This window comes from Zingiber officinale, chromosome 8A (genome assembly GCF_018446385.1).
Source record: "Zingiber officinale cultivar Zhangliang chromosome 8A, Zo_v1.1, whole genome shotgun sequence".
Lineage (NCBI taxonomy): Eukaryota > Viridiplantae > Streptophyta > Magnoliopsida > Zingiberales > Zingiberaceae > Zingiber > Zingiber officinale.
The window spans coordinates 8940570-8953810 of record NC_056000.1 but is presented as its reverse complement, the minus strand read 5'-3'; the positions used below and the strand labels follow the sequence as shown (position 1 = coordinate 8953810).

At 41.3% G+C, this 13241-nt stretch overlaps 3 protein-coding genes across 3 annotated transcripts; all 3 read right to left on the bottom strand.

Moving 5' to 3' along the window:
* Positions 1-1538: 1538 nt before the first annotated feature.
* Positions 1539-6064, bottom strand: LOC122012290 (acyl-CoA-binding domain-containing protein 3-like). The gene is made up of 5 exons (XM_042568776.1): positions 5242-6064; positions 3452-3557; positions 3278-3381; positions 3100-3167; positions 1539-1898 (listed from the first exon to the last, which is right to left on the bottom strand). Exons 1-5 carry the CDS (start codon positions 5910-5912, stop codon positions 1843-1845), a joined length of 1005 nt encoding a protein of 334 aa, XP_042424710.1. The 5' UTR covers positions 5913-6064; the 3' UTR covers positions 1539-1842.
* A 1860-nt stretch (positions 6065-7924) lies between these two features.
* On the bottom strand, positions 7925-10760 carry LOC122012285. The gene has a single exon (XM_042568770.1). The coding sequence runs from the start codon at positions 10092-10094 to the stop codon at positions 8145-8147; it is 1950 nt and encodes a 649-aa protein (XP_042424704.1). The 5' UTR covers positions 10095-10760; the 3' UTR covers positions 7925-8144.
* A 542-nt stretch (positions 10761-11302) lies between these two features.
* LOC122012284 (peptidyl-prolyl cis-trans isomerase-like) lies at positions 11303-12118 on the bottom strand. Its single transcript, XM_042568769.1, has one exon. The coding sequence runs from the start codon at positions 12067-12069 to the stop codon at positions 11551-11553; it is 519 nt and encodes a 172-aa protein (XP_042424703.1). The 5' UTR covers positions 12070-12118; the 3' UTR covers positions 11303-11550.
* Between the last annotated feature and the right edge of the window lie 1123 nt (positions 12119-13241).

Here is a 13241-nt window from a genome sequence, read left to right as displayed (position 1 = left end):
CGCCTCATTTTTAGTGTAATTGAAAATGGAGACACGTGGAAATACAATAAAAATTACCTTCGGAAATTAATCACTGGTCAAATTAAAAGTTACTTAAATACATCTATTTTTTGAAAAAAAATGATAATCGTTTAGCGGTTAGATTAAAAGTATGATAAGAGCATCCTTTAGTGCACAACAACAAAGTAGAATACTAGATGAACCTGTGTAATTATAGTCGATTTAATCATAATTAATTATGATTATTTTTTTAAATTTATCGTCCCTTAAGTTATAGTTTAGATTAGAAAGGATAATTATAAGTCGTCTGAAGGCCGCTGACGATGAGCAAATGATCAGACAGCTTGATGCTAAGTAGGGGCGACCTTCGAGAGACTTTTGATCACCCATTTCAACTCAAATTATAACATGGGGAGAAAGATAAATCTAAAAAAAGGATCATAACTAATTACGATTAGATCATAATTACTATATGACCATAAGTATAAATAATTTATCTCCTAATCTATATTTTGTACAAGGAGATCTAGGCTCGATAAGAACAATGACGGTTTGATTTTATTAGACTATCAAACTAGTGGTAAAACGATTTTAATAATCAAATTTTTTTTTAAAAAAATGCATCATCAATTATTGTTCCTTAAATTATAATGATCGAAATAAAAAAAAAATTGATGATGCAATGTGATTCTAAGATGTGTATTCATGTTCCTTAAACATTTACTAATAAAAGAATATATAATTATTTTTAAATTGCCAATTTCAAATTTAACTAGTTAGTTTAATAATCCTTAAATTTAAAATATTATTTTTTAGGGGCCCTTTTAGTCTTGATTTTTAGTTAAAATTTATTCAAATGTAATTCATTTATACTAGACAAAGCAATTATTAATATATATATTTTTTTAATTACGATGATTAACATTGTGCTTTAATATGAGATTTCTGATCATTATTGAGGTAGATTCATTTCTAACTTAATTGCCCCTTTTTATCAATGCAAGGAGGAATATTTAGGTTGCATTTAGGACATAATTAAATTAGTTATTACGGGATAGATATATAGAAATAGACAAAGGTCAATTTCTAATAAAACCGGTAGAAATATTGTCTCATTTAGGATGTTCGATTTTTTAATTTAACTCTCTACAAATAGTTATGACACCAGGAGTCAACATATAATCATTTTAGAGAAAAAGAGAGTAGAAAAAAGAAAAACACATTTAGGTCATATGTATTTTCTAATTTAGTGACCGATTTCCATAAAATGCGACTGATCACCTAAAAAGAGAGGTATAAATATTGATAACAATGGGATTTTTAGGTGAAATATAACTCTGATTAAGTGACGTCTCCAAAAGCTTTTAAATCATTTTTCACTATAAGACCATCATTTCCTTTAAAAGTTAAACATGGTGACTAGAACAATTCCTCGAGAAACTCAAGTTCCCCATTGAACTTTTTCTTTTGTTAGTGTCAAGAAACTACTCGAAATACAATTGTGCCGAATCTTATTTGTTGAGCAAGAGTCAGTGGAGTAGATTTCAACAGGCATCCTTCATTAATCTTTTCTGATAAGCACAATTGAAAGTTTGAGCACTGTAAACGAACAATCTTTACGGAAGATGCCCTTGTTCCACTGGCAACCCCATTAAATGTAGATGTTTACTAGATATATACAATATATACAACCTCAAGTACTTAACAAGCACTAAAAGACAATCCACCAGTTATGACGAATAATAATCCTGTGCACCATCAGCAAGCTACTATACATTTGAACCAATTTGAAACTCGAGCATTAATTCCTCAGAGACATGCTCGGCCAAGCTTGTAATAAATTCAGAATGCCACTCTAGTAGGTGAGATCAGGGTGAAAAGCAACATATTTGCCAACCCTGTACGATACACCAATCAGAAAAAAAAATGAAAAGAAAAAAAGTAGCATTTGCTATACTAAGTGGTGAATGAATGGAGAAAAAGTGTTGATGCTCAATCGTGACAATGTAAATCATACGCAAATTTTGAAGTGGAAAAGGCCCAAAATCACTTTTGAATGGAAAGGACTCATCTTAACCCACTTCATTGCAAAATTGTGTTAATTTTCCACAACATCTAATTCATGCATTCCTCTCCATTTGGTTGGTGCAGTGAGTGTCTTAAAAAATATGGCCATGAATGATAAAACAATATAACTATGAGATGAACACATGCAAAATCAAGATGCCAGTGAATATATTTGTCATTAGCTAGATCCTCACCCATATGTAAAAGAAATTCTCCATTTATTCAAATTCCAGGTTGTATCCAAGAGGAATAATGGTAATATATCTTTTCACTTTGCAATTCCATTTCTTTCATAGCTAAACTCACAAATTAGTTGAGATATAGAAGATGATGGGGGGTGGAATGGGAGAGAAGGAACCTGTGCAATAGTTTGCAGAAGCATACGGACAATGTTGCTTTATGATTTTACAACTAGCAAAGTAACGTTCCATTGTATTATTTAGTAACACAAGATTTTCATATGTTATAACATAAATTAAGTCTATGCTTATGCACAGTATAATATCACAAAAAATAACACAGGTAACATATGGCAAGCTGTTTGTTACACCTAAAATCAGGTATAAAGATATGACAGATAACATACAGCAACTGGATTGTTACATATAAAATCAGGTATAAAGCTATAACACAGGCAACATACAGCAAGCTGTTTGTTACACCTAAAATCAGGTACACAGCCTGCATTCAACTCCTTTCTAACATCATAGTTAGTTTCCTTCATAGAAAGTGCCACCGTTCATCTAATGAGCTACTTACGTTGAGGTGTTGGGAACCTAAATCCCATTAGCTAATGGCTAGACTTTCAGATTCTTCAGTGCACGTAGAATTAATCTAATGAGCTATAGAAACATTTCTCTCATGCTGATTAACAACTCATATAGGTCCTTATTAAAACCATTGGAAAGACAGAATTTGAACCTGAGACCTTATGAACAACTTATATAGGTCCTTATCAAAACTTGAATCTTCAACCTACAAAAACATCTATCATATTTATACTCCAGGAATTAATGTCAAGAACATACTCACCTTGTTTTAAAAGTTGGGAACCTGCCTCTAGATTTTCAGTGACAGCTGCAGATGACGAATTTTCTACACTGCAAATCATGACATTATTCAACTGATGCTACGGTGCAAACAAAGAAGCTGATAAGAAATATCTCTAAATCCAACTGACAGACTATTGGGCAATGATTAAGGATATTACATTTCAGTTTCGGATTTAGATTGAGAGGACTTTGACTCAACATGACCTATTTTCAAGACATCTGCTGCAGGAGGATCATTGGCATCATGACCTTTGTCTTCCACCTACATTATGAACTCATAGTACATTAGCTCAACTCAAAAGTTAATAAAAAAAAGTTTTTGTCTGAATTACTTTGGACGTCTCCACCATCCATTCAGGAATACTTTCAGTAAGAAGGTTGATATACTGTTCCATAGCAGCTTCTGGATTCATATTTCCTAGTTGCTGCCATGAATGCCTAGTACAATAGAGAGCATACTTAATCACATGCATAAAATTCTGAACTAAAAAATAAGGCATATCTGAACTTCAATCTCCTGTTATTCTGCTAAACAAAAAATGATGATATATACAATATTAAAGACAGTAATGCATAATTAATGAAACATGCCAAAAATATGCTTGCAGTGAAATAGAGAGCAGAATCAGAGATCTGATTGAGAACAGTGGTTTTCTTGAGGGAAAAAAGGTGGCTTCCCAGCACATTGACAGTGGATCAACGAAGCACTAGAATTTGCTCAAATGACAAAAATATTCACTATGACCAAAAGAATAATTTTCATGCTGCAGCACGAACTCTTTCTACTTTATCATCAATTTGAACTCTTGGCTAAACACAGTTCCTGTTCAGATCAAGATGGAGAAATACACTTGAACAAAAAATAAATTTGACAAATCTTGATGCCCAGATATCCACCTATCAGCATTCACATAGATGTAACAATTGCAGCTCCCAGTTTTCAGAAGGAAGACAATTAACTAGCCTAACAGTGCGTGCATTTGTGAATGGTGATGATGCCCCCTATCTGCTCAAACAGAAAGAAGATTTCCAAGAGGTGGTCTCTGGATAGGGATGAATTTCATTTGTACTGAAGGAATTCTCAGGAAGCTAATCCTCCAAAGACATCTATCTTGTGGCTAGCTCAGCTCCTCTGCCTCTCTAAGCGTTTATTCTTTTACTGCAAAAGGTGATATGCACTCGCCCCCATGCCTCCACCAGCCCGCCTCAGGACCATGGAGAAGGTAAATCATAGTGATTAAGGAGATAAGTGGATGGGGGTGAGCTATAAAGGATGCAGAAATTTATGCCCCGTCAGTCCCGAGGTTTGACTCCTCGACCTCAACTGGTAAATCTTCATCCACTTACCACCTCAGTTATACCCTTGGGGGTGTGTAACTACTTATTCCTTTAGTAGCAAAAGGTGATTACGCTTATCCCAAGCACATCCCTAGTTTATATAAAAGGAGGTAAATCACAAAATTAGCTTATAGTCAACCGTCAAGTTGGTTAGAAGGTGAGAGGGGTATTTTTTTTCCCGAAGACATGCGCCAGTCGAGAATTGATCCGTTTGGGCATCTCGTGGAGACGTGTAAGTGTTTATTCCGGGTGGCATGGTGGCAAAAGATGATAACGCTCACCCAGACGCTTCCTCACAATCTGTCCACAGACAATGTGAAAAGAGATAAATCATGGATGACCAATACATGAAAGAGAATAGAAACCTAACTACTAGTCGGGACTTGACCTCCAGATCTCATGGTAACCACAATCCATATACTAGCCATCTGGCCATCACTGAGGGACGTGTAAGTGTTTATTCCTATACCTACAGTTGGTGGTGGTAAGCTCCTGGTTCTAACATTACAAAAATAAAATACGATTAAAGCCTAACGCTAATACATTGATTACCGAAGCCGTGTACAATCTGTGTCAAGGGAGAAAAAAAACAACATTTCGTGCTATAGACAAATTCAGCAAGAGTAATGCATCTAGTGCCTACTTGCCACAAAGTTCGCAACGGACTCATAAGATCCAAATCGAAAACAAAATTCCAGATCAGTCAGCAATGGCACTAAAACGAATTGTATCACACGAAGAAATCAGCGAGAGAGCGAGAGTAACGACAAGTATCCCACGGTACCATTTGGCGCGAGCAGACATCATCAAAACCAGGGGTTGTGGCTCATTGCACGGCCCTTCGGTCGCAACCTTATGCAGTCCGTACAACTGCATTTGCACTTCATTACTCAGTTTCGACACTGCCTCTCCACCTACATCGCTGCCGACGAACTCGCTCGCGGTTCGAAATAATTTCTCCGTATCGCTTCTCTCGATCCCTTCCCATTCATCCTCCCCTTGAAGCAACGATTTCCAATTACCCTCGTCAACATGCCCTGCCTCTTCCTTGTTTCCAACCAGTTCGCCGCCCAGTTCCGCGACTTGCTCCGCCGATTTTGCCTCACCCGGCTCCTCTAAATCATCCTCAATTCTTCCATTCCCGACTACCCCGTCAAAAAACTCTTCATTCTTGCGGTCAAATCCAACAACAACCCCGTCCTTTTCCAATCCATTCGCATCCGATCTTTCCTCCTCGACCTCGGCATCGGTGCAACTGGATTCACCAAGGGCAATGACCGACGACTTCCCCTCCATCTCCTCCGCCTGGATCGGATTCAAGGCCCTCGGCCGGGGCCCAAAATCCTCCGCCGCGGCAGATGCCGCCTCTGGCCTGTCGGCGGAGAAGCTCCCAAAGAGGAAGGCGAGCAGGACGGAGATAAGCGCAGTAAGTAGAAATTCCTCCAAGAAATCCATTGTTAGCTCCTCCCAGTTGTCCACGGCAAAAGTGGCAAAAGGTGGAGAGAGAGAGAGAGAGAGAGAGGAGACAGAGAGGAAACGTGGAGAACAAAGGGCGCCAAAGGGTATCTTCCCGGCTTACGTGCGAGCAGTTACCGCGCTGGCTTTTCTTTAATTTGGGATTCTTAACGCCGCTTAGCTGATGATGATCTGTAACTGCGATATCTTTAGAAGTCGCGCTGGACAACATTGAATCGATCGTGGCCGTTTGCGTCTGGCTCTTCTTGTCGGTTTCGCGCCGTGGTATTATTGGCGGCTCGAAGCCGCCGGCTCCGTCAGGCAGGGTAAAGCGTTTGCTGAGAGCGACAACTACAAGGCAGCGTCTAAACTCTGGCATATTCGTTCGGTGCATTAGATAATTATCAGCATTGCGAGGTGGTGGAAGGGATTCCAATTTCCGTTTGTTTGCTTTTAAAAAATATAATTTCTTAGCATTTTGATGGCTGCTAATTAATGGGAAGTTGGTGGGGATGGGGACCGATGGAGCAACGACTTGAGAGGAGAGGAGAGGAGAGGAGAATTGTTCGTTTGGTTGCTTGGATGAGGATGAGAGGAAATGACGAGGCAAAAGATAGACTGACAGGGAACGTCTTGGGAGGAGAATTGTTAGTTTGGTTGCTTGGAGGAATGTCTGGGTAGAGATATGCTTGAGTAAGGCAGGGGGCGAGGAATACTTAGAGTCTCACTTTTTAACGCATGGTATAAATTTGGAATATAATCAGAAAGTGGGCCCACATTTTACCAATTTTTTGAAGGAACGAATTTGGCAAATTTTCTCCTATTGCTTTGCTCCTTTTTTAAGCAACCTTTTGGATTTTAATATTGCTAGGGAAATGAGTGGAGGTCTGGAGGAAGAAGAAAAACGAATGGATGAAAAATTGGATCAATAGCTAATTAAAATTGTGTCATTATTTTAAGTAACAGAAATTGAATAAAATATGGAAGGATGGTAAAATTAATCATTTAATTTATGTATTGACTCAAATATTAACCCCTTTCCAATGTTAATTAAGACTTAAGAGGAGCATCAAAAGGCAATTAGAACTTGTTAAGAGGACAAGAATAAAATTTAACTATAAAATATTAATCAATAAAAATTGGAAATCAGCATTTGTCTGTCACCCACAGCCTAGAAGAGAACAAGAAGGATAGAATGCAGAAGGAGTTCTAAAAATAAACAAATCGAGATTTCATATTTTTTTTGTACAGCAGTCTTAAAATTTCTAACTCAGAGTACGTCAAGGTTTGCAAAGCAGATAGAAAATTCTTTCAGAAAATAGCAGAATACAACAATTGGAAGCACTAATCTGCCATAGTTGCTGAAAGAAAGCTTAAAGATGAATTCCAGAGAAAACAATGTGGTTTGCAAGAATTGAAAGTTTCTAGTCAAGCATCACCTTGATCATAACAAAATTCAATATCAACGATGAGTCGAGTGACAACGGAGAATTGAGTTCATGCATATCTTTGTAGGAAACATCAACATGCAGATAAACAAAAGTTGAATGCACTACCCATGAGGAAATTAGGTTTCTGTATCCAAAACTAGCACACAGAAAGAAAACTGAAGGCCTGCCGGTTATTGGGTTTTCCGGTTGAACCATGGTGCGCTCGACTGATAGAATCGGTGTAGTTGGGCATCTGGTCCCAAGTCCAAAAGAAGCAGGGGGTTTGTAAACCTTGCTGGTGCAAAAATAATGCAAGTCCAAAAGAAGCAGGGGGGGTCTGCACCATTAAACCACTAATTTCTGATAACTTGAAAACGTGCCAGGCAGTTCAAGTTCTTTATACTGACAGAAAGAAAACAAATATTTCACAACACACCAAGACCATTCAGTAGAGTATTTTTCAAACTGAAGAGCATGAAAAGAGAAGAACATGCAGATTGAAGAGACTAAAGACATCGAGTTACCAAATACGATCCACAACTAACACAAGTTCCAACTGAAAGAAACCAACACACTGTCTCAGACTCTAAAATTTGCAGACTATATGGTACACTAAAAAATTATAGGAACAGATATCTTCCAACAACTAAATACTAGATTAGGAACAGATAAACCCCTGTGCATAAAAATGCATATACAGGTAACCTCAAATTATGTACATTCATCGACCTTGAGCAAAGAAAGAGTTGCAAAGTTGGGCATACAGCCCTTTACCCTGTCTGTCAATCTATGAGAAGAATGGTTAATGGTATCCTCTGTTATTACCCCTTGCTTGGTAAAGCTCCAATCTAACCTTTGCTTCCGGTAACAAATGATCAACTGTTGGATCCTGAACCATGTACGCTTGCTTGGAAGTCCACTCAAGCACTGTCAGCACCTCAGCCTGCGCTAATGCCTCACTATCGGGCACATGGAGAGCAATGTAGCACAACAATATCAAAGCTGAAATCTGAACCAAATGCTCTCCAAAGTAAACCAGCTGCACTAGGTGTTTGGTGCCTCCTGCATTGATGATCGCCTTGGAATGATCCAGGTGGAGGTAGTTGTCTGAGCAAGCAAATTTAGTCAAGGCAATAGCAGCCTCTTTTGCAACGACAGCCTCTGTTTCGTCGAGTAACTTCACCAATGGAGCTATGATCCTGGTCTCAGTGGCCCGAAAGGTCCTCGACAGACACCCCAAAGCTACAATGCAGGGCACAAGGAGGTCATCGTCTGCTTTCTTCACGATCCTGAGAATCTGGTCGACCACTGCACGGGCTGCAGGGGAACTTGGCTTGAAGGCGGACCGCCGTAGCTCGGAATGCTGCTCGGCAACACGCGCAATCTCCATCAAGGCCATCGCGGAGTAGTACTGCACCTCGTCTGTGCCTTTCTCAATGAGAACTGAAAAACAAAGGATAGCTCTGGATTCAGTGATGTTTGTGCAGACGGATAGATTGCCCTTGCAGAGTTGACACAGAGCCTTGGCGGACATGGCCTTCATGTAGGCCTTGGTGGCGGGCTCCTCGAACTCGCGCCCCTTGATGCTGACGCCGGCCAAGGAGACAGGGTGGTTCTTGGTGTTGCCGCTGGCGGATGGGTTATGGGTATTGGGATTGGTGGGGGTCTTGTTGGATTTGGATGCTATAGTGGACTGGATGACGGAATGCATCTCGTTTTTGTTGGCGCACTGCGATTGAGAGGCGGCAGGGTGCTTGACGACGGCTTGGTCAGAGGTGTCGGAAACGGCTGCAATGGGGTCATTCCCGGCCGCAGTAGAAGTGGTGCTATTGGCCATGACGACGGAGTGGATGGACATGCCCTTGGAGGGGATGGTGTATTTGCTGTGTTCCTGCACGGTCTCAAAGGCCAGGTGACCAACGAGGAGGCGGACCACGTTGTTCTGCGCGAAGACGTCCTGGCATTTGGGGTGGCTGACTGCAAGCTCCGACACGGCCCAAGCGACCATAGCCTGGACCTTCATAGGTCCCTCCTTGAGGACTTTGGCGAAGGTGGAACAGACGCCTGCGAGTACCATCGCTTCAACGCTGTCGGGGTCGCGGGCGAGGAGGCCGATGGCGTGGGCGGCGCTCTCCTGGCCCTCGAGATGGCCTTCCTTGATGAGACGGAGGAGAGGGCCGACGCCGTCCTCCTCGATGATAAGCTTGCCGTAGCGGTCGTTGTCGCGGGCGAGGGAGACGAGGCTGGCAGCGGCGTCGGCACGAGATTCCAGAGAGCCGGTGAGGAGAGTGGCGATCTGCTCCCAGATTAGGAATAGAATGGGCTCGTTTTGGGCGATGGGCGGGAGGCCAAGGTGGATGTCGTCGTCAGAGCCAGCGGCAGAGGAAGAGACGCGGATGAGCCAGGAGACATCGCCGACGGAGTTGTCGAGCTGCGTGGACATCTTCTTGAAGGCCGCAGCGGGGATGATGGTGAAGATGCGGCGGACGAAGCCATTGGCGCGACACTTGAGGACGAGGGCAAGCGCCTTGTCGAGCACCTGTTCGGTGTCGTTCATGATGCGGCGAGCAGGCCGCTCGTAGAGTTCTGATCGCGCGGCCTGCCGCAGCAGCCCCGCCAAGCGCTCCGTCTTCGCCTTCAGTTCCATGCACTCCTGCCGGAACGAGTGCGCGTCGTCCGCCCACTTCGTCACCTGGTCCGCCAATAAGATTGGCTTCGCCAGTGTCTGCTTTACCCCGCCATCGCCCATCATCTTGTCGCCTACTTCTACTCCAACTCCCAGAGATAAAAAAAAAAAAAGAGAGAAAAAGAAGATCGATGATAATTTCACATACAAGAAGAAACTTTCAACCCTAAATTCTAGAATCCCTTCCTGAATAATGGCGACGACGAAGCGCAATCAGATGGTGAAGCTCTCCTTCTGCAATTGTAGAGAAAAAAAAATGGATTGCAAAATCAACCAAAGGATGAACTTTTTTCAAGTAAATGCCCCAAAATTCGTGTTTGTTCCCGTCCTGGAAATCGGGGATGCAGAAATGCGAGATTTTTTCTTCTTCTTCTGCAACTTCTAGAGATCAAAATAAACCGAAAAGGGATCTCTTAGCGCCCATGTCGTTCGAATTCTTGCTCTTTGCGTACAAGGAGATGGAAACGGCGGGAATAGGAGGAGAGAAAGCCCGTCGTCGTTATTCTTCCTCTGGTTCTTCCTCTTTCTCCTCCTCTGCCTGCCGTTCTTTGCCAGGGTTTTTAACGCGACATTTGCTCCGCAGCATTCCTATTTTGCCTGCCATCTGAATCGACGCGTGATATTGCAATTATTACTAGCCCTCATTTCGATCCTAAACCAGAAGGTCGATTTGAAATCGCAATTTCTCATTTATTTCTTACTCACTCTTCAATTTCCTAAAATATCAATTATAATCCATTTATAAATTCCCCTTGTAATCCAATCCTCTCTTTCATTCCAATATATGTGTATATTATTATATATTGATTTGTTGGGTTTGTGAACGCGGTTTGGTTGTGACCAATCAGGCACCGATGGTCTGGACATTGGGCCCCACGACAGCCGGTCAAGGCAACTTGTTCTTGTGTCTTCTTCTTGCTTCACTTAATCAGTTTTGGCTATCACTTTACAACGTTTGAAGAAAACAAATAAAAATACGGGATGGCAGGTCGTTGGACAATAATTTGAGTGAATGCAAAATACCCCGAATAAAAGATATAGAGAAGATGATTGTAAAATACCCCACAATAAATGGATGCAAAATAAACAAATAAAAAAGACAAGAGAACAAATATCTAACGGAGCTCAGATTCTGACAAGAGGTCCATTCAACCGCCCACGCCCCCTTGTCGAGTAAACCCATCCTATTTCGCTTCGAAGTGGAAAATATACTACTACTTTTAGCAAATCGTAGATGGTTCCATCGATCGATCAAACATCTTGAAACGCACAGATCAAACGAAGGCAAATTTATCAGTTGATTGTTTTTTCCCATCATCAATGGATCACACGGATATTCTAAAATTCAACAAACACGGAACAGAAGAGGACACACGGAAGAAAACAGATCCGGAAATGGATGAGATCGCCGGCCACCGCCGTGATCCATACCTTATTACGGATCATTACCAGCACGACGAAAACGAAATCGAACGTTACTACTAGTTGCGGGGATGACGACGACGACGACGACGACGTTCATCTAAGAAATCTGGCCGCAGTCGGAAATGACAACGGGCTTCTTGGTGGCGCCGCTCTGGGATCCGACTGCCTCGATCGCCTTGACCACGTCCATCCCCTCCACGATGCGACCGAAGACTACATGCTTGCCGTCGAGCCACGCCGTCTTCTCGGTGCAGATGAAGAACTGCGAACCGTTGGTATTCTTCCCGGCGTTCGCCATGGAGAGCACACCGGGGCCAGTATGCTTCTTCACGAAGTTCTCATCAGCGAACTTCTCACCGTAGATGGATTCACCGCCGGTGCCGTTGCCGCGAGTGAAGTCGCCGCCCTGGCACATAAATCCTGGGATCACCCGGTGGAAGCTCGAACCCTTGAAGTGGAGCGGCTTCCCAGCGCGCCCCGTCCCTTTCTCACCGGTGCACAGCGCGCGGAAATTCTCCGCCGTCCTCGGCACGACGTCCGCATACAGCTCCATCACGATCCTCCCCACCGGAGCGCCGCCGACGGACATGTCGAAGAAAACGCGAGGATTCGCCATCGTCGTCTCGGGAAAGCAGATGCCAAGGCTTTGATTTTTTGCGGATCATTAGGGCTTGTCTTTTATAAAGAAACGGCGAGGGCGACGACCGGAAGGAGATATTCTTTTGAAAAGATCCAGTTCGTCAGAAGAAACGCGTGTCGAAATCATGGACAGTGTAGGGTTTGAGAGGACGAGAGGAGTTAGCCTAACTCCACCGCAGGGTTAAAAGGTGGCGGTGATGGAACCATAGGATGCTTCTCGCTTTAACGCGAGATTCGCGCAGGCACATGATTCTCACGTGACCGGTGGGGGCGGAGGATAAGCATAAAAAAGAGTAGACTTTAAAAAAGGTGCCCCGAAGAATGTAACGCAAAATCCATTATTTTATCGGTAAAGTATAGAAAAATTTTCAATCCTAATTTTAATTTTGTATGTAATTTTTAATTAAACAATTTTATTTTCATTCCTATATGTAAAATTTTATTTACTTTAATCCTTTCATATAAATATTATTAATTAATTATTCTTCAGATTTTTAGATAAAAAAAATTAAAATGAGTATAATTACTCTTAAAGTTAGAAGAATCGAATATATTTTATATTAAATTGAGCACGATTTTTTTTAATATAATTCATTCTAAATTTAACATCATTTAAAAAAAATCTAGTATATTTTTCATTCAATTGAAATGGAAAAAGAATCGTGCTCAATTTGATAGAAAATATACTAAAATGAGTATAATTCCTTTTAAAATCGACACTTTATACTAGAATAAGTATATTTTCTATTAAGAGGGTGTTTGGCTAAACTTATTAAAAATAACTTATAAGCTCGTACAACTTATAAGTTGTTTTAGGAGCTTATAAGTTGTTAGATCTTATTTTAAAAATAAGTTGTTAAAGTGTTTGGGTGAACTTATTACAATCAACTTAAAGGTATTGATGTGTTTGGTATTATAAGATCTTTTTATTAATAAAATTATCAAAAATGGTGTAATACTATTAATAGGGATTTTGAGATTTTTATTAATAGAGGGTTTCGGGCAAATTTTTGCACGCGGGGAGAGAAAATTGGAAAGAGGCATTGGCTGAGAAGATGACACAGCGTTGGAAGAAAAGTCAACGGAGATAAAAAAATATTACGCTTATAAAAATTTATGGAGGATAAGATGAGGATTTATGAAATTATA